The 22,055-nt window shown below is 40.1% G+C and overlaps 1 protein-coding gene across 1 annotated transcript in view; it reads right to left on the reverse strand.

Annotated features, from left to right (window-relative positions):
* Positions 1-2,142: 2,142 nt before the first annotated feature.
* CCDC148 (coiled-coil domain containing 148) overlaps positions 2,143-22,055 on the reverse strand; it is a 255,718-nt gene continuing 235,805 nt past the window's right edge. Inside the window, 3 exon segments of the mRNA XM_030327589.1 lie at positions 2,143-3,033; positions 6,886-7,026; positions 9,211-9,328. Of these exon segments, the coding sequence (XP_030183449.1) occupies positions 2,887-3,033; positions 6,886-7,026; positions 9,211-9,328 (406 nt within the window). The 3' untranslated portion in view covers positions 2,143-2,886.

Consider the following 22,055-nt stretch of genomic DNA (forward strand, 5'->3'; position numbering starts at 1 on the left):
TGAAATGTTCTCTTCTTCCTACTTTCTGAAGAGAAGGGAAATGGTAATTGAGAGAACAGATTACAGAGACAGAGGGATTATCACTGGAGAGCATGAGACTGTGGTTGGTGCATAACAGGAACTGCAAAAAGATCAGTGTATCTCTGCATCCACAGTAGCAAACCCACTTAAGCTAGTATAAACAGAAAAGCAATTTGTTAAAGAGTGTTAGGTATTTCTGGGAGACCAGAGAGTCTGTGCTTGAGGTTAGCCAAATACTCGTTAGGCAACAGCTTCACAGAGACCCACGGCTGCTCTGGTAGTCCCACACACCTCTATTAGCATCACCTCCCCTGAGTGCTAGATACTAATAGTTCTGCAACTATGACCTCCCAAAGCTGAAAGCCTCTACTGCCAGCCTTGCCAGAAAATGGATTCTTACCTTCTCACATAGCTCTCTTATGAGTGAAATCTCAAATAGGTTCATTTGATTGCCATAGAATATACCATGAGAACCAGGAAAACTGAGGGGCTAGCTTCTTCTCTGGGAGAGGGGTAGATAATGTGGAATAATCCCCGAATGTGAAAATGGTGTGGCTAGAAAGTCACAAAACATGGCAAATATCTTCCATTGGATGTATGGTTGCAGTATAGAAGCCAGAAAGTCAGTAGGTTTTGATAGATTAGATACTTCAAATAAGGGAGAGGAGGGCAGTATGAGTGACTCTCAGATTTCAGATTTGTATATGTGGTGGATGGTGGCATCATTATGGAGATGCAGTGGGCATATTTAGTGCATGAAAGGCCATTAGGATCAATAATTCGGTTTGGAAGGATTCTGGGAAGATGACAGCAGAAGTGGGGTGATTTTTTAATCTCCTCAGAGCAGCCTATAAAAAGAAACAAAAAGCAGAATAAAGCCAAACACCAATGGAGATAATCTTCAACAGTGACAGTGACAAGGTTCTCCCATAAACTACAAATTATGAATGGATAAAGAACAACCACTGACAGCTATAAGAATTGATTGTACCAACACCTTCGCAGGACAGAGGGAAGCAAGGGACATCAGATGGACTTGAGATCTCTAAAGAGCCAAGAAGTACTCACTGGAAGCTTCTGATAAAATTGAGAGGGGGGTTTACACTCTGATAACGAATGAGTACAAAGTGTTTGCAGTGAACTCTGAAGGGGCCACAGAAATCTGGGCCCCATGAAATCCCAGACCAGGTAGTCAAAACTCACTTCTAGGACAAAGTCCCATGATGAGAAAATGTTGCAAGGAAAATCCAAATTGAGCACCACAGGAACAGCAAAGTCAAAGGAAATAACAGGTCCAGATAAAACTAGGGGAGGAAATATCTCCAGAAAGTAAGCTGCAAATTTTTTGAACATACACAAATATAACAAAAGAGAGAACTGTAGAGCTATGAAGTTAGAAGGGTTATCTTGAGTCACAACTATTTCTAAAAGTTGAGGAAGACAAATTTTGAGTATAAATGAGCAAAAAGAAGAATCAGATCTTAAAGTTAACGTAAAAACAGATTAAGAAGAATAACATCCACACAGATAAGGAAGGAGAGACATTAGAGAGACATTAGAGAAACAGGACTACAATATGTCTTGCAACATAGAGAGGATGTGCTCTGATAGAGCAGGGCTTTCATGGTTTATGGTCTGGGGCTTCACATCAAGTAAAGCGAGGACCCTTAAAGGAACATTGTGATGGTGGGAGACATCCTCAAGAATGTTGCTACTGCCCACTGCTCTGAGTCTTGTTCATGATTCCTTCTCCTCTTCCAATTAGGAGCTGTGATGATGCAAAAGGTTGAATGCAAAGAGGGCATTATAATGAATTGTAGATACAGATTTTGTCCATAGAATCTCTTGTGAAGGTTTATTCTGATGAGCTGGGCTTGCTGCATTATTTATTCCCATCATGTTGGGAATAATCATGAAACCTAATATTCCACCAGTCAGACTGGTCTTTGTCATTTTTTTTTGCATTACTCCAATAACAGCAATTCTGGGATAGAAGTAGGGAGGAAATGGCAGGAAGTTGCAATAGAAAGAAAAAGAAGGGGAGGGGAGGTAGTCTTAACAGTAATAATGGCAACTTCCAACAACACTGACTTGTGATTCTGATTAATCAAGTTTTTAAAGTAGACATAGATGGTTGATATTTATTTGAAATGCTCTTTATGTATAAAACCATCTAGATATTAAATAATTTGGAATTTTTGATAACATTTGAAATATTATAAATTGTGAAATATTCTTTCTAAACAACCACACAACTACATTTTTTTCTAAGCCCAAACAGATATTCCCATGCTTGAAGTGCTGTTCCTAATTTCTAATTTATTTTTAAAGGCTAATTTGCAAAATGAAATTGTTTGGATGATTGGTTTGCAGTAAACATGGTACACCAAATTGGTTTCTAAATTTAGAAAAAGGTTGAGTCTTCTCTTATAATAATCAAGAAATAGAAGTATTAATGATAATGGAGCTTCCATAATTAAAAAGTCAAATTCTGAAACAACAAGCAGAAATGAACCTTAGCAGGTAGTAGCAACATAAATTGTAATTCCTGAAAATGGTTATTTTAAGCTCTTTTCATGGGATAATGCAATCTCCAATATGCAGCTTACTGAACAATAATATATGTATCATATGCATTATAATTATGTTCCATAGTCTTGCTGAATTCAGTACTATCAGACATAACAAAGATATAGGAAATAGTGCATGAAATTCTAAGAGTCATAAAAGACAAAGTTGTGTTAATGAATGCTTTGATTTCTATGTCTGATATTTAAAAAATTTTTGGAAAGTAGTAATTGTTAACTATATAAATGTATTCAAAGAAAAATCTTGTTTACATATAATAGGATTTACAGAAGAACTCTAGATTTTAAATACAGTAGACTCCATGTCCTTTCTTGGAGGTTTTTGAGGACTGATTTTTGGTAATATCTCTCTGGCATAAAATGTTTTATGAAGTCCAGCTTCTCGAACTGCTAACTCAAAACGGAGTCTAGGGTCAGAAATTATCTGTAGAAAGAAAAAAGAAGTTATCTGTAGAAATAAAATACAATTTAAATAAGTAGCAATTCATTGAACTAAAGTAAATTTTATCATTTAGTTCTATATTTGCTCAAGCTATATAATTTGTTTCTTCTGGGTAGATGACTAGATGACAATAAACTTTGTGTATACAGTGACTATATTCTGTTGCCGTTTTTTAGGGGGAGAGGGTTGGGGGTTTTTTTTTGTTGTTTTTACTGAAAACGTCCAAATGTTCTTGACATTATCATTTTCCAGTATATCCATGGCTTCCGAGATAAGATACAGAGAATATTATACTAGATTAGTCAAAATACAACATATTGATATTATTAAAAAGATGCAGTAAAAAAAGCTTACTTTCAGTACTATCATTGATTCATTATTTATTCATAGGTAGAATTACAAAATATAGACAATCATTGATTAAAATAAATCTAAACCACACTCTTGGTACATTCGTCTTTCACCAGACATTCTAATTTCTCCATCATTCTGAAATATGTAAATTATGTTTAAACACATGGCCTCTACTTAAAAAACAAAATCAATCGAACTCTCCAAGGCTGATTTCTATTTCAAGCAGAATTAGAAAATGTCTCCACCAATGTGGTTCTAAGTGGCAATGGAAATATGAGTAGCTCAATTTCTATTTTCATTTATAGCTGATTGGACCTTATTCCTCTTCCCCTCCTTCCATGAATATTAAATGTCAACAGACGCTGCTTGCAATAAGGTAACCACATATGGATTTTAGCTAATGAGGCATTTTACACGGACTTCAAGTCCCCCTAGAGGATGGGATAGCAAGCTGTTGAAAGCAGCCCTCCTTCAAGAAGCTCTTAAACCAATAGGGGCAGTAAGAAGGTATACAGATAACTACAGCTGGTGGCACATGTGACTGATGTTCCAAGGATAGAAGATCCTATCTATCCAAGGATAGAAGATAGAAGTACATCTCCTGGTGCGGGTTAGACTAGGATGACCTCAGGTGAGGAGGAGCACGTGAGCTAACTGTAAAGTCCACCCTATTCTTCTATGAAGCAGAGTGGGGAAGAAAAGAGACAGAGAGCCAAAAAAGGAAGGCACATGCAAACTCAGAGGTGAAATAGGTCAATTCGGGGTCAGGGCAGTTTGGGTAGAACACTGGAGTAGCAGAAGTCTACTACAATTGTCTAAACATGAAGTAATAAATGCCTAAACTTGGCTGGTAGCAAGGAAGAGAGAACGTTCGGAAACACTATGAAGGGAAGAATCAAGAGAATTTGGCAACTGATGAGGTACAGGGATGAGGAGCAATGATTGCACACAAGTCGAAAATAATACAGAGATTTGTGTCTGAGAAGCAATATATTTTGAGCATTAGTCTCTCCTCTTCTAGATACAATCTCTGTAGTCACCCTTATCCACTTCCAAGGATTCATGCTCTGCCTGTGTACTCCCTAATTTTTTCTGGATTCACCTGTCTTCTCAGCTTCGGGTCTGTGAGGTTTAAAAGATCGCCTTATCCTATTTTTAGAATAGGTATCAAGTGAAATGGAGATCTCCCTGGAAAGTTGACCTGCATTTCCCCAAATCACCTCCCCAGAAGCAACCAATCAGATTCTTGTAAACGTGTTCTAGACATCTTCACCCTAATCATGACATGAACAAAATAAATACTCTTCCCCGAAGTCTGTTTTTACTTCTGTATTCTTATATGGTTAATGGCAGCCACACGTAATGACTATAATTTACTGAATTACTTGTAGATGCCAGGCAATATCCTAGGCAATTGACATTTATTATCCTAATCCTCATAAGAACCTTACAAATTATTATTTTACAGATGAAGTAAACAAGACATAAAGATGTTAATAGCTTACACAAGTTCATAGCCAGTAAATAGCAGATGTAGATTTGAATCCAAAATGCAGGCTCTTCTCAGTACCACTCGCTGCCCGGCTTAGAATCATCCTCACTTTCATTACTCCCTCCTCTCAGCCAGAGCCATTCATGCCATGCCCTCCCACGTTTATGAGGACTTTGCCATCTTAAAAGACTCTGACCCCCACTCCCACCCCCACCAATTTTCCGTCCAGAATACGTGGCTAAGCATATCTGAGTATATAATTCACCTGCTTCTAGATCTCACCTGTGCTCACAGGATAACATCTTAGCAAGCAAAAGCTACTATACTTTTCAGTCTGACCCTAACCTATGTTTCCAATCTCATCTCCTAGCACCCACCCTTGCCGTGTACCTTTACACTGAAGACACGCCAATAGGGGCTCTTTCCACCCTCCTCTGCTTGGTGAAACCCTTATTTCCTCAGCCCAGGTACCCGAGAGCTTTCCAGTTTGACTTCAATTCTTTGCCAGCCCCAGCTGCCCTTCCTGCTTTGGCTTCTGGAGATACACTTGCATCCTTATAATTAATCCCTTTCCTTTGGCCCAACCCCTCCTCCCAGCTGAGTTTTTTGGTTTTAATTTAAATCAACCTGGAAAAAATGTTGTTACTGCTGCCAAAAATCCTCGACTAAGATGTAGCTTAGTTTCCTCTTCAACACTTGGTCCCACTTCCCTAGTCTGCATTTCTTTTGGTTCCCTTCGTGCCGCTACAGGCCTTAGACCTCCACCATGGAGGTAGTCTCACCCCAGGGGCATTATTCTCACACATGCTACCTTCCCTCCTAACCCAGCCGCCCTGCTCACTTCCTTCAACAGAGTAAGTCAGTCTTGTTCAGGATGTAGTCCTGGCAACTCCACTGTGCCAGATATAGAATACGTTCTGTAAATATTGTCCAATTGATAAATGAACTGTTCATCTTTTTTATTTCTTAGCGAAGTATACAGCACATAGGAGAGGCACACTTGATCTGTCAATGGGTGAATGGATGAAGTTTCCTACTCTGTAAATAATTAACTAAGTGTCCAGCTTCTCTCCTTAGACTTGCAAAATTAAACTAGGGAGAACTACTTTCTCCCTTAATATCAGTGATATCCATTCATTCATCTGTCCTCCCTCCCTGCCTTCCATCCATCTGAAAAGACTTTTTTTTTTAACTTTTTTAACGTTTATTTATTATTGAGAGACACAGTGTGAGCAGAGGAGGGGTAGAGAGAGGGGAGACACAGAATCTGAAGTAGGGCTCCAGGCTCTGAGCTGTCAGCACAGAGCCCAACGCGGGGCTCAAACTCACGAACTGTGAGATCATGACCTGAGCCGAAGTCGGTCGCCTAACCAACTGAGCCACCCAGGCACCCCTGAAAGGACTTTTTAAAATCCTTTCTCAGTTACAGGAACAGACTAAAAGGAGTCAGAAGTTCCTAGAAATGGTTAAATAACACCTTAATACTTTTCCACAGAAAATGTTTTCTTTTATCATTAGCTCTGATGTATTATCTTCAGTTAATTTTAATTTCTGAAAGCTTCCCTCTGCTTCGTCTTGTATCAGTGTCATCAGTTGTTGACTTAGTAGGATTTATATCATGAATTTAACATTAAACAAATTCTGAATGATAGAGAAACACTTAAAATAGAACATTAAACACAACTTTAAAGTAAAATTTTGTAAATTTTAAAGATATTTTAACGTAGAAATGTCAATTTTAAAAATAATTTTCAATGACAGATTTATAATATGTTCAGACAAACTGTTCTATGGTCACCTATCAACTATTTTACAGGGCTAAGAATCATGCAGTAATTGCGTGCTATCATTTAGCAGTAAAAATTAAGTGAATCCACATGGTATTCAAATGTAAATATTGAAAATAATTTTTAACCCAAAACACACACTTCTATAAATCTTTTTATCATCATGGCTTTTGCATCAATCATGCTAATTCCCACAATTACCTGGTATTCATTGTATGTATTCAATGTAAAGAGTGGCTTTTGAAGAATAAATTCTTCTTCAGTTCCAATACCCATTCTTGCTTTTGATGCCATTGTGTCTGACATCATTCTAACAGGATCAAATTGAGCAACAATAGCAACCTAAAAGAAGAAAAAGCATGGCTATTTGGATTACGATACAAGCTAACTACTTCTGGGGAGCACTACTAATGTTCAATGTCCATTAAAGGTAGGAAATTTTATTAAAGATAAAACCCAAGAAGGAAGGACAGACAAAATATTAAGCCAGGCCAGTCGTAGAGATCCCCAAAGGAGCTAATGGTTTAAAAACAAAACATATTAAAAGGCCATAATATATATGGTTTGCTACTGATTGAGTTATCACAGTTATGATTAAATTTAGATAAAAATGTATTTTTCTGGTACTAAGTCATAGGAAATCTTATAAAGAAAATCTATATATTGAACTACCTTAAAAAGTAACCAAAGATAATAAACATTAATTTTTAATACTAGCAATATATGGTCATGGTGACAACTCCACAAAGCTTTCTAGAAAGTTTAATATGATCAAGATCATTCTAGAGTATATTATTCATGCATTAAGTTGAGTTATGTTGGCATTATTGGGCAAGATGGGTGAATCTCCATTGTGTTCAGCAATGAGATTTCCAGGGACTATTGTAAACCATTGTTTCCCCTTCTACTGAAAAACCATAGAGCCATTTTAACCTAAATGCCCTTGTCCTTTATGATAATTGAAATCATTCAAAACTGTATCCTAATGAAAGAAGCCACTAATTTTGTAAATTATATGCACCATTAGTAACACCTGCCTGTTAATTCCTAAAGTCAAGAATTAGCATTAAGAGAATGGCATTTTTAATGCCATTTAGAAACTGTAATGAAAACTGGGGGTTGGATATGCTTTAATTATTATAGGTTTCCTAGCCAAAATGTCTTAAACTATAGTTCTAAACACCAGTTACAGGTAACGGGCATAAATATTTCCTCTTTCAAAGAGTTCACAGATGGAGAGAATTCTAATCATATGGACTCTGTAGTTATCAAATATATATTTGAACAAGAACGTACATAGTAACACTGATATTAAGTTTTGTCCCCAGAAGGCCATGGTGTATAATTATTTGCTAATGATTAAATTTTGTTGAATCTAGCATGACCAGGACTTACATTCCTCTTTGAATTTATTTCTGTAATCTATTTTTATCAAAGATGATGACATAATAGCGGTATGCATTTACACTTCCTGTAAACTATGCCATTTAACTAGTGTAACTAGACTTCCTCGGTTTGAATCCAGTCTGACAGTTGCTTGCTGTGTGACTTCGGGGAACCTGTGGCTCTTCTGTTTCCTCTTCTATAAAATAGAAATATTGCCACGAAAATAAATACATACATCATAAAGTTGTTGTAGAGATTGAGCTAAAACCTAAGAGCATTTAGAAGAGGGTTTTATATTTAATATTTTAAAAGTGTGAACACACATTACTACAAACCTCTGAAGCAGGTACTATCATTATTCCCATTTTTCAGAGGAGGAAATGAAGCTTAGGGAAGTAAATGATCTAAGTTTCCTCTGCCAGTAAGTCATGAACCAGGTTGCACCCAGGTTTGAAGGATACCAGAGGCCAAGTTCTTATCCAAGATTCCATGTTGCCTCCACTGACATGGAAGGGAAATCAGACAGTCATTTCCCATCAGTTGTGTAGGGGCGTCAGTGGGCTTTGGAGCTTAGGAGTTGAACTAATCACTTCCAGATCAAAACCTCTGAAAAATTACCAAGTAAAACTATTTTATCACACTTCTCAAATTGAAAAACTTTTGCCTACTTTTACTAGGCAATGCAATGGGAGGCTTTAATTCTCTCACAAAAAATAGTATATATTTTTAAAAAATGGTTTTTCACATGTTTGCTGACCACAGGGGATTTCCAAACAGAAGTTTCTACCCCTAAGATGATTATCTTGCTCAAACTCCACCAGGTTTTTTGAGGAGCAGAAAATCCTGCTAGATGTAAAGTTTCACTCCTGTAAATGGGTACTATTCAGCTAATAAACGAGAGGTAATACGGATGCATTTAAATCTTGGGAGAGCCTTTTGAAAAGTGCTGATAAAGTTCTTTTAATATACTAAGAAACTGGAAATTGTTCAACATAAATCTAATTGCTCCCAGCAATGAAGATCAGTGTCCCAATTTGGAAAAGTTACATTTTATATCACAGATGTTGTAACTAAGCCCTACTAATAATGTTATTAAGAACACTTAGAAACCACCCATGAAAATTTCCAAATTAAAAACACCTGTTTCCTAAGGGCTTCTAGCCGCCTCTCTCTCTCGCCTTCTTCATGAGCTTCTTGGAGGGCCACTGCTTTTTTCTCCAGCAAACACTTTTCCAGTAATTCTTGTCTATATTTAACCCTTTAAAAATAATGCACAAGGAAGTTGGAAAGCATCATAGTAACTGTGTAAATTATATGGGTAGGAACATAGATAGGGGCAGAAGGCATCTCAGAGGTGACATCACGGTCATATTTTGGCTTTACTTGCTTTTGGTTGATTTCTCATAAGCAAACAATAAAATGCATTGGTGTAAAATTCAATCTATAATAATTCTAATAACCAGAGAACTGCTGGGGTGCCTGGGTGGCTCAGTCAGTTAAATGTCTGACTTCGGCTCAGGTCATGATCTTGCGATTTGTGAGTTTGAGCCCTGCGTCGGGCTCTGTGCTGACAGCTCAGAGCCTGGATACTGCTCTGGGTTCTGTGTCTCCTTCTCTCTCTGCGCCTCCCCCACTTGTGCTCTGTCTCTCAAAAATAAAGAAATGTAAATTAAAAAAAAAATTTCTAAAATAACGAGAGAACTGCAGATCACAGGGCAGGAAAAAGTAGGGTAAAAATCCAATCCATCTCTTTCTTCCTTTGAAATCATTGTATTGACCCTCAAACTGTGTGTCAGCTGCCACAGCTATAGCTAATCAACCCACCAGAGGACAGCCTCACTCCTGAGTGATTCTTCTAGCAGTTTCTTCAAGGAGTTTCAACACAATTTGAGATGTTAAAAAGGCTACCTTACTGATTAAATATACACACTTCTAGAAAGAAGAGTAAATAAAATGCTATAATAATATGCCCAAATTGTCTCAATACTAGAACTTAAAATTTTATCTATATTTTCACTTGTTTTGTCTAGAACCCCCATTTTGGGTGTGTGTGTGGTTTAAAAATTACACTTTGACTGTAGATGGCAGCAAAAACATGACTTTCCCTTAGCATTATGTTTTCATTCTCCTTAAAATCAGCAGATATTAAAACAGAGCACATTTCAATACCCATTTTAATACCTCCAAACTCATTCAGCCCTCCTCTGCTGCCTTTTTTTTAGGCAGCCTCCCTTCCCATCTTCTTGCCCAAGCTATTCTTCTTTTGAATTATAGAGAGGAGATTTGTCTTTTCTAAAAAAGTAGACATTTGGGTTCTCAAGGGAGTATGAGGCCATTGCCTCTGTCTTCCATTATTGATGGCTTAGATTTAACTTTCTTTAAGACATCAGTCACAGATGTGCTTTGCCCTTAGTGTGCATACCTGCATTTTCCACGGATGTACCTTCACTAGACCCTTTTAATTCTGGATCTTGATGTTAACTGAAGTGTTTACTATGCATCGAGGCTGTTGCTAAAACCTTCATGTCTTTTAGCTCATTTAGATTTCACAACAACCTGATGTTGGGGCACCAATATTGATCCCATTTTAAAGATAAAGAAATAGAGGTATAGACTGGTGATGTGATTTGCTCATGTTCTCACACCCAGCAAGTGGCAGAGCCAGAGATCAAACCCAGGCAGACTGGCCCCAGATCCCACGCTGACCCCGGCCCTCCCCCTACTGTGCAATTAGCCCCTATGCTCTTCTCTCCTTCCCTTGATTGCTCTACTCACCTCACTGACATGAATACCTGCTGTGTACTGTACCCTGTGCGAGGTATTGGAAGCACATGGAGAAGACAGCCCTTCCAAGTTTGTAGTTTAATATGGATACAAAAAGAAAAGCCTAAGAACTAATCAAGGTATAGAGTGCCTTCAGAGAGGTATAAACAAGGTCTGCTGGGGGACCTTGTGGAAAAGACTTGGGAGCTTCATGGAGGAGGCAGCATTTGAGCTGGGTCCCAGGGATTATTAGCATTTGGAGAGGCGTGATGGTGGAAAGGAGGCTGGTCTTCCTGGAAGAGAGTGCCAGGCCAAGGGTGAGTTCAGAAAGGCACTCCCACTCAGGTACATGCATAGACAGGGTTGGCATCTGAGAGTGAGCAACTTTTAAGTTTTGCTCCCTGGGCATCTTGCTTGCCTCGCTGGTTACAGTCCCAAGAAAGGAAGAGTCCAGGGTGGCTAGGACAGACTGAGTAAGGCATTTGAACCTGTGTCATCTGAACAGAGTGAGTGAATGAAAGAAGCCCAGGGAAGTATTGGCAGGGTGAGCCTGGTAGTCATGTGGTTCCTTCAGGAAGATTTGCTCCTGGGGAGGAAAAATCTCCAAAACCAGGTTGCTCCTGAGGCTGACATTAAAGCAGCAGCGTAGGAGAGGAAAAGAGCGGAATGTGCAGTAGATCCTTGCAGAGTACAAAACCCACAATGGGATTTAGGAGGAAAGTCCTAAACCTTGATGGCTGTCGCTGTCCTCCTCCTCATCTCCCATACAGGAGTCAGTAGCCTGACACACGTTAAACAAGCTACAGACCAGGTTGCTCCCTTTCTCCAATGCCTCCATGTCATGGAAAGCTATTTCTCATTCTCTCCATTTTCACTAGGGCATGACACAACCTCCCTAATAAGGTTCTACTCAATTTATGTACTGAGTACAAACTAAGTGAACGACTGTGAAGGTTCAATTAAAAGATACCCTGGGATTTGATCATTACCATATGCTAATTCTCAGAACCTTTGAAAACTTTCTCTTCCTTTGGGATATATAGGTTGCTTTGTCTGCAACAAAGTTTTGCCTGCTGTGAAAAAGTAAGAGTTGTACCAGTTAGGGGAGCTTGACTTGTGAGGAAGAAGTTGCAAATCAGACTAAGGCATTTGAACTTGTGCCTAAAGAAGCCCGGCTCATGGTTTACCCTGAGGCTCACTCACTCGTTCAACCTATGTTTATTGAGCACCTACACTGTATCAACCACTGTTCCAGGCACTAGAGATACAATTTCAACACAGGAGACACATTTCTGTCCTCACAGAGCTAACAGTCTAGCAGGGATACAAAGACCCAGGCAATTTTGTTAAGGGGTGGCCCTTGCTCTGAGGACACAGTGGGATGTAGGCCTTGGGAGGGGCACTTTTGCAGACTTGGGGCATTTAGGGGAGCACCCAAGAGGAAGTGCTCTGAATCTCACACCCGAAAAAGGAGCAGAGGGGGAAAGAATAGGAAGAACGTTCCAGGCAGAGAAAAAGAGCATATGAAGGTGAGAAAGCACAGTATTTTTTGAACTGAAAAATACTCGGAAAGACCAAAAGTGGACAATGCAAGGTGAGGCTGGAGAGGCATGAGAGGCCAGACTGGGGCTTCGCATGCATGAGGGTTTTGATCAGGGAAATGTGGTGATCTGAAAAACCCCTCCTGTAATATGTACGTGATAATAAGGAGTCAAGACCAGAGAGGGTTATCCACAGGCAAGTTGATGGTTTCCTAACCTAGGGAACTGGTAGGAGATAGACCTGGAGGAGATGCTGAAGGAGAAGACTTGGATTTAAAGTTTATGTAGAAGATAGAATTAATTTGAATTGTTAATGTTATGGCAGAGCAGAAGAGATAGAGGAAGGAGTTAAGGTTTCCTTCTTGCACAGTGAGCAATGGCGTCCCTCGCTAAAACTGGGAACTTGGAGAAACAGGGAAGAGAAGGAATCAGGTTCCTTTGGACAGGGACCAGCCTTCACAGATCTGGGCTGAAGATGTAAATGGGAGATCTTTATCAACGGCGTGGAATCGAGGCCATGGAGCAGATGGAATCAATCAGGAAGAGAGTGTAGAGTAATAAGAAAAGTAGGTCTAGGAGTGACTGCCAAGGAAACATTCAGGAAAGGGACAGAAGACAAAACTAGGAGGATGAGGAGAAATGATGCCAAAGCAGCTAAGGAAAACAGCATTAACAATGTCAAATGATACAGAAAGATCTGATATAACCCGCAAATGATCACTAGATTAAATAAGAGGGAGTCATCTGTGATCTTGGCAGGAGCAGTCAGTAGAGACGTGGCTGGAGGATTAGTGGGGCTGAGGAGGTGAGTGAGGGAGCAGACAACCCCTTCAGCAAGACTGAGGGCGCTGGAGGGAGAGCGCAGCTGATCACACTTGTGTTGGCTCCAAAGTGATGACCAACATTACTCTGGCCACCTTGAGGATTTGCCACTGAAAATATTTTTTAAATATTTATTTTGCGAGAGAGAGAGAGAGAGAGAGAGAGAGAGAGAGAGAGAGAGAGAGCGCGCCCCAGCACGAGTAGGGGAGAGGCAGAGAGAGAAGGAGAGAGAGGATCCCCAGCAAGCTTCATGCTGTCAGCATACAGGTCCACTTGGGTTCCGATCCCATGAACCATGAGATCGTGACCTGAGCTGAAAATTAGAGCTTAATCGACTGAGCCACCCAGGAGCCCCTTGCCACGAAAAATTTAAGCAAATAGGTGACATACTCAAATGCTTCATTTATACAGATGCTGTGGTATAAACTCAGACAATAATCCCCTTGGAAAGGGGAAACTCTTGGTGCCTCTCTCCTCTCCCAGTCTGGACAGAAACTTTTCTTTGCCTAAAGAGAAGTGATGCAGAAAAACTCTTGGGAGAAAGCCAAATACTCACATATTCATGGGGAAAGAAAATAGCAACACAGTAAAGTCAATCATTTGGAAAATTTTCCACATAAATACCTTTAGCTATTTGAGGTAGCAGATTTTCTCCAAATTAAACTGTTGCTATGAAAGTCAATGTCAGGAAATGGCGAAGCTCAAAAGTCTAAATTGTGCACAGAATTCCCAAACAGGAGTCCTAGGTCCATCTCTCAGTCCGTTTTATGCTCCCTGCTTCTACAAAGGTTCAAAGTATTGCAGAAGGGGCATTTTCAACTTCTCATGGGGGAGGAGAGGCATCGTATTGTTCAAAGGCAACAGCTGCTGCAGAATCAGGCACAGCATTAACAATAATCTGGAAAGGATTTTGTTTAAGCCTCCAGGCCTGAGTGTAGTTGAAGGGACAGGAAGCTTTCATGTAGAATGGAGAGTTTATGTATCATTTAGGAGATTCTTTATGTGTGTGTACAGCACTCGAAGAGGTGAGTATACGAATGCAAGTGGCTTGGGAGCACCTTGAACTTTAGTAGCAGCATCCCTTTGCTTCACTGAAACTTCAGTGAGAACTGGGCAAAATATTGAGTACTAAACCTTGACCTGCCTCCTGTTTGGAGCCACAGGTAACTTCAGTCTAAACAAACCTACAGCACCCAAAGGGGATTAGGAAGACTCCTGAGGAACAACGGATAGTGGCAGGAGCTACCATTTTTTTTTTTTTTAACAAAAAGCTTATGCAATAAATAAAACAACATAAAGATATATCTTAATTAGGGCACTGTAACCAGTATTGAACTCCCCCCAAAAACATTTCAGGGAAGTAATTTACCCTACTGAATTAAAGGCAGTTTGTGTGCAAACTTGCTACTTAGTGTTTAGGTCCTGTGGCTTACTCAATATTGAATGAGAAATCTTTAAACAGGCACATGCCGGAGGTATTTCAGCAGCAGCATGGTGAACCTGTTCCTGCCTGTTGGGAAATCCATTTTTTTGGCTCAAACCCACTCGGAAAGTTGTTCTTCCCACCAAATTGAGAGAAACCGCTCTATTAGATATAGGGTAATAGGGAAGACTATGTGGATCAAAACACAGGCCAGGTGGAAACACCTGTCAAGAGGTAAATGGCGATGGGGGAAAGGGGGAGAAGGAGAAGCTAGCCCAGAGGAAAAAAACCTGGATGCTCACAGGATGCTTCTAACGATATAGGCAATGAGACTCTACTCAGTGCGGATTTTGGCTAAGGGCATAAGCGGAGACCAATTTCTGCAAATAGAATGTAAATCCTGATGCAAGGCAGTGACATCCTGGTACAGATAGGCGTGGGCAAGAACAAAGAGGATTCATAGAGAATCCACAGAACCAAGAGGAGAGGAACCCATGCCAGCCCCAAACAGAGACTATTCTTCCAGCTCAGAGCACTTACTGCTTCCTTTGTGAGGTGTAAGAGCAATTTCTTATTGGAACTCTATTCTTTAATCGATTGATTCAGTTAGCCAACATACAGTTAGTTGAGCACCTACTATGTGTGAAGCACTGTCCCCGATGCTTAGGATACAATAGGGAAAAATTTAAACTAGACAAAAAAGATCCCCACTCTCTTAAGTCTTATATTATTTGTGGTTATTTATAAGCATGCCTAAATTAACATTCTAATAAAATACATAAATTAAAAAATAATTATCAAGAACAATGTTATCACAAAGTCCTAAATTAGCCCCTTCTTGTATTGCTATAGTGATGGTTCTCAACTGTAAAAGTCATTAGGATCACTGGAACATGTAAAAACTTCTGATGCCAATGTCCCGCACCAAACTAATCACATCAGAATCTGGTGTTGTGGTGTTGGGGCTCAAGCGTTGGTATTTTGCTAAAACTTCCTCCAATTGATTCTAATGTGCAGCCAGGCCTGAAAGTCAAAACCACCTAGCCCATTGGTTACCTAACTTGAGCTAACATCAGAATCACTTGGAGGGCTTGTTAAAGCTCAGATCACTTCACCACCTCTAGAGTTTCTCATTCAGCAGTAATGAAGTAGAGTCTGAAAATTTACGTTTATGTTTCCAGCCAATGCTAAGCCAGGGACCACACTTTAAGAATTAGAGTCTAGATAGGGGTGCCTGCGTGGCTCAGTCAGTTGAGTGACTGACTTTGGCTCAGGTCATGATCTCATGGTTCATGAATTTGAACCCCGTGTCGGGCTCTGTGCTGACAGCTCGGAGTCTGGAGCCTGCTTCAGATTCTGTGTCTCCCTCTCTCTCTGCCCCTCTCCCACTCATGCTCTGTCTCTCTGTCTGTCTCAGAAATAAATAAACATTTAAAAAATTTAAAAAAAAGAATTATAGTATAGATAAACGTTCAGATTAGAGGGATTCTGCCTGACTATTGTTATCAAGACAAAACCAGGTACATTTTACTACCCAGGACTGGTTTCTGTTTTCATGTGCCAAATAGCACAGTTACATGCCTCAGGATTGATCCAAACTAGATCAATTCCTGCCTTGGTGCTACTGACAAGTAGCAGAATCTTTCACCCTCGCCCCAGCCTCCATGACCCCCAACACACACAAATGACGGGTTCCCCCAACCACAGTGGCCCTCTCAAGTCTTGGGTCAGTGTCTGTGATGAGCAGTTACAAGAATGGCTGCTACAGAAACAATTTCTTTCTCTCCAGTGGACAAAACGCTGGTGTACCCTGAAGACAGTTGAAAACCTCAGACTACTGGAGATAAAGGGTATACTCAGTAAAAGCAAAGAAGGAAGAAATAACTTCAAGGTATTCGTGCCTTAAAAAGGAGGTACGAGCCGCTTCCTTTGGGACTAAATCTTGTAGTTCCAAGGGGGTGGATATTTTTCATACTGAAAGTGAAAACCCACAAATACGAGTGAAGTACATTTTCCTGTTTGTTGTGATCAATTTCAACCTAGCTGTCTGAGTTCACTTGAGTTCTAGGTACAGACCTATAAACAACTGTGAAACAAGGACTTAAGCCTGGGAATCTGGACTTGAATACAGGGGAAGATGTGGGGAGTAAGTTACAGAAAGAATGTGACAAATATTTTAGCTTTTTCCCCCAAATTAGTGCAGAAAGACATTTCTACCACAATTTATCTACCCTCCTCTTTTTGAACTATTCCTAACACTTTCCATATAGGTTTCAGGAATTCTTTCATGCCCTTAAAATTTGCCTAGAATCGTCTCTTCCAATAGCATTTCCAGAGTGCACTGTCTATAAGGAATTAAAAAACAATAAAAGCCTGTATTTTTTATGATCACGCACTAGCAAGTCTAAACGAAGTTAGTGATGAAATATTCCCTTCGTTGGAGCACACAACCCCATTTCACTTCACTCTTGGTTGCTCCTTTTAATAGTTTTTCTTAATTGAAAACCAGTGCTTCCCAGGTGGCACTACTCCCATCGCTCCTCCTTTTTGTTAAAGTTTATTTATTTTGAGAGAGACAGAAAGAGAGAGAGAGGGAGGGAGTGGGGGAGGGACAGAGAGAGAGGGAGAGAGAAGATTCCAAGCAAGCTGCCAGTACAGAGCCCGATGCGGGGCTGGAACCCACAAACCGTGAGATCATGACCTGAGCTGAAACCAAGAGTCAGATGCTTAACCAAGTGAGCCACACGGGTGCCCCCCCCCCCCCACCATTGCTTCCCTTTAAAATTGTTGACGGAGAAGGCTGGCATTTTCCTGGTCTCGGGCAACAATTCCAGAAAAGCTTTTTCTATTGACTTTGGGGTTATACCATCCTCTTTGTCATTGGGTTCTTGCAATCAACTTCCAGCTGCCCAGGTCACTGCCCAACATTCACCGACGGTTATTCAAAACTCCACCCTTACAGTGTGCCTTGTGCTTCAACAGCATTCTCTCCCCTGCTGCTTCAACAGCTCATTCCTTAGACCAGACTTGGAGCTTGGCATCACCTAGAATGGTTTCCTGCCAAAATCTTAAACAGAGGGATTCCGTTCTGACTCCAATGTCTAGGGCCAACACATATACTGATAAAGACTGTACGACTTTAGGAGTGGATTGCCTGCTAACCGCCTATGTTCCTTATGTTCTTATCATTTAGCCTTACTCAACCTGCTACTTTAGCTCATCAGACTCTCCATTTTCAACGATATATTTAAACTGTGTTCTGTGTGCCAGACACTGGGCTAGATCTTCCCTCGTGAAGTTTACTGTCCTACTTCTTCCTTTCCTCTCAGGCTAGGAGACACAGACTTTATTCTCTCTCCAGCTGTGGATCCCTGGGTCTGCTTTTAAGAGTATAATCACTAGTATCCTTTAATTGTCTTCTTTTATTTCCACATCTGCCCTGCCAATTTCCAGCCCTGCTTCGTTGCTGTATTTATTATGCATTTATGAAGTCGAACCTTACCTGGACATGCAACACTCCTCCAGATTAATGTTATTTACACCAGCTGCTTAACTTTCTCCCTCTTAGCAGAGAAACTCACCTCCCACTTTACTGCAGAGGCCATAAGCATTCGTTTCCCCAATATGTCCTGCCCACTTCCAATCTTGTCAAGAGTCCATTTTACCCATCCTTTGCTTCTTAAATCTGGGCTTTTGGGCGCCTGGGTGGCTCAGTCAGTTAAGCATCTGACTTCAGCTTAGGTCATGATCTCACAGTCTGTGAGTTTGAGCCCCGCATCAGGCTCTGTGCTGACAGCTCAGAGCCTGGAGCCTGTTTCAGATTCTGTGTCTCCCTCTCTCTCTGACCCTCCCTCCATTCATGCTCTGTCTCTCTCTGTCCCAAAAATAAACAAACGTTAAAAAAAAATTAAATCTGGGCTTTTATCCCATAAGCCTATTTGTTTCTAGGAGCTTGCTCCAGAAATGAATTTCTTCCTTTCCTATTTCTTCAATATTTCTCTCTCCCACTTCATGATTCTTTTTTTCTCCACATGCAAACTTCTTCAAATGGGGAAAGTGTGTCTCTCAACTCTCTCTTTCCAACTACCATCTTTTTTTTTTTCTCTAGGTGAAATTTGTTAGATGAAAACGCTATACTTTCTGTTATCAGTTCTTCACTTCTCATTTAATCCCAAACCCAAGCAGTCCAGCCTCTGCCTCCTCCATTATCTGGAAACCATTCTCCCCAATGTCACCAGGAACTCCAAATTGTAAACCTAGAGTCTTTTAGAGCTCCTCTGACTTAACCTGTCCACAATGGCTGGTCCTAATGGCCACGTCTTTGAAATGTACATCCTACTTCTCTGCCTTTCCTCCTTCTCTTTTACCTGCTCCGTGTTTTTTTTTTTAATTAAATTTTTTTTAATGTTTGTTTACTTTTGAGAGAGACAGAGACAGAATGCGAGTGGGTTAGGGGCAGAGAGAGAGAGGGAGACACAGAATCCGAAGCAGGCTCCAGGTTCGGAGCTGTCAGCACAGAGCCCGACGTGGGGCTTGAACTCCCGAGCAGTGAGATCATGACCTGAGCCGAAGTCGGAGACTCAACTGACTGAGCCACCCAGGCGTCCCTTACCTGCTCCTTCTTATTTGTTCACCCATGGTTCCAAAGTGAATCCACTTCTTTTCTTAATTTCAAAACATCTTCCCCGAGATCTGACTCTTGCTACAATTGAGGCATCAATATCTGTGGCCTCCACCTCCTTCATACCCCCAAATCCATTGATCTTTTATTTTTTCTTCATGTAATATCAAGATTCATTTCAGACAAATCTCTCAAGTGTAACTATATCATATTGCTAGTTAAATGCAGAGCTGCTGCTTTAGTGGGCATCTGAGCTTCACATAGAGTGGACGTCCTTTTCATACACAAAAAATTTAGGAACAAACGTAATGACACATGCCTATTAGAACATGCCTATTAGGCACATGCCTCTTCATGTCTGCTTGGAGATAAGCCACCATGTACCATGGGATAGGGTCGAGATTCTACTCAATTATTTTGGGTTTGCTCTAATCCAAAAGCAGAGAATTAAGTTCCCCTTGTTTAATACCTCATCATATACTGCAACAATTTTAACCTGTAATATTTACAGCAGGGTTAATCATTTCAACCACTTTAAAAAATCATAGAATGTATAACTTTGAGCAATGCCACTTCCTGGAGCCAAGAAAATCTTTTATATAATTAACCATCTGAGGTCACAACATTTGGAATTATTAACTATAAACCATTTTATAAATTAGGAGATATCTTCCAAAAATAATGACTTTATTAGAAGAGCAGATTCCCCACCCCACCCCCTTTCTGGAAGTAATTGGATACTAGGGCTAACTGCCCATTATGGCCAAATCTAGATTTTAATAATTTGACCACATTGTGGTAGACATGTCAGGTTTTTTTTTTATCCCCTATCATCAATCTAGAATTATCAATCCCCTTCAAATTGCCTTTCCTTATTCTTTGTAGGTCTGTTGAAACCTTTAATCAGAGTCTCCCAACTTTTCCTGGTGACCAGATATGGTTAATATTAGTATATTATAAATCTGACCATAGTGATTGGCCCTCAGTGAGCTTCAACTGAACCAATCAGAATCTTTCCCTGGGGCCGGGGGGGGGGGGCGCCTGGGTGGCTCAGTCGGTTGAGTATCCAACTTCGGCTCAGGTCATGATCTCATTGTCTGTGAGTTCGAGCCCCACATCAGGCTCTGTGCTGACAGCTCAGAGCCTGGAGCCTGCTTTGGATTCTGTGTCTCCCTCTCTCTCTGCCCCTCCCCTGCTCATGCTCTGTCTCTCTTTGTCTCAAAAATAAATAAATAAAAACATTAAAAAAAAAAAGAATCTTTCCCTGAGGATTTATATATGAATATTGAAGAAAAGCTTTCTTTTCTCTCTGCGGTCACTACCTAAAATAATGTAATTAAATCAAGCCATGTCTCTTTTCCTCCTGGTTTCCCCAGCCCATAGGAGGAAGTCCATTCCAATGCACAAACCGGTAAGAGTAAAGAAGCAGAAAGAGAGAGGAACCTGAAGATGTCATTTGAGTCCTTGAAGCAAGATTCCCTCCTGGATTCCCATTCATTCTCTCTTCTGCCTAAGCTAGTCTGAGTTAGGTTTCTCTCAGTTGCTTCTGAGTAGTCCTGACCGGTAAACATATCTTCTACGTATAAGGGAATACTTATCTTTTCATCCTCTGTAACAGAAGGGCATGTGCCAAGCTGTTCCAAGGGATAATCAGTTTGTTTTCCAAATTGATGGCCCATGGAATGCTAATATTCCACAGGATGTTAACATGTGTGCCATGGATATTGTGTTGGGTATTCAAGTAAGCTTGAGAAAGATAAACAATGTAAAATAGATTTCTTCACAGTAGGATCTCTCAGAATAGTTATTAGAATATAGTGATATGCAATACGAATTCTCAAAAAGACGACTAGTGTACTAATTTCCGCAAATTATCTGATAATCGAAGCTTTTTTGAATAGAATCCAGCTTGGGAAATGTTACTTGCCTTTCCATTGAACAGGCAGGGATGGATATCCAAGTAAACTAATAGGCATAAACACATATACACTTATTCACTTGTACTATAGTTGTTTGTTTCCATGTGTTGTTTGTGTTAGACTACACTTCCTGAGGGTATTGGCTATGTCTTAATTGCCTTTGTATCCCCAACAACTAGCATAGTGCCTAAAACAGAAGGCGATGTTCATTATTCACCCATAAATGAAAGAGATTAAAATTTTTAAAGTTATGGCAAACATTTGATTAAATTTTCTAAACTAGGTAAATAACAGAAGAGTTGACAAAATAAAAAATTAAGAATAAATTGAATATACCCTCTTCTGTTAATCAGTGGGTATTCCTTTGGAACATATTTAATCATTTGAGGAGTAGTAAGAGAAGTTGAACCACTTCAACTTCAAATCAAGTGTCCGGCTCCTTTGAATGATCAGGAACCATAGATGCTAAAAGGAAAACTCAAAGATGATTTCCATGACACGAACTTCCTGGTACTGTGATTTGGGATGGGCAGGAGAGGCACAAATGACATGTTGGCTCTCAGGAAATATGATTTGGAATTTAACAACCTACCCAGGCAAATCAGCATTTATTTGCCTCACTGCCTTCATATATTCATTTATTCCACGTATTTGTATTAAGTGCCACATATGAGTGTGTAAAAATCATACTCCTACCAAATCACATAAGAAAATCCCAGAGCCATTAGATATACCTATCAAGTAGACAAACACAGCCTACATCTAGATTTTTGAATACATACGGGGCTTGCCACTTGCCATCACAGGAGTTCACCAAGAAGAGACATCTGTCATTTAACACTACTTGGGTAATTTGCACAGTAACTCTTGAACTCACAAATTGTTTATGGTAGATA

The sequence above is a fragment of the Lynx canadensis genome, chromosome C1 (assembly GCF_007474595.2).
Source record: "Lynx canadensis isolate LIC74 chromosome C1, mLynCan4.pri.v2, whole genome shotgun sequence".
NCBI classification, from domain to species: domain Eukaryota; kingdom Metazoa; phylum Chordata; class Mammalia; order Carnivora; family Felidae; genus Lynx; species Lynx canadensis.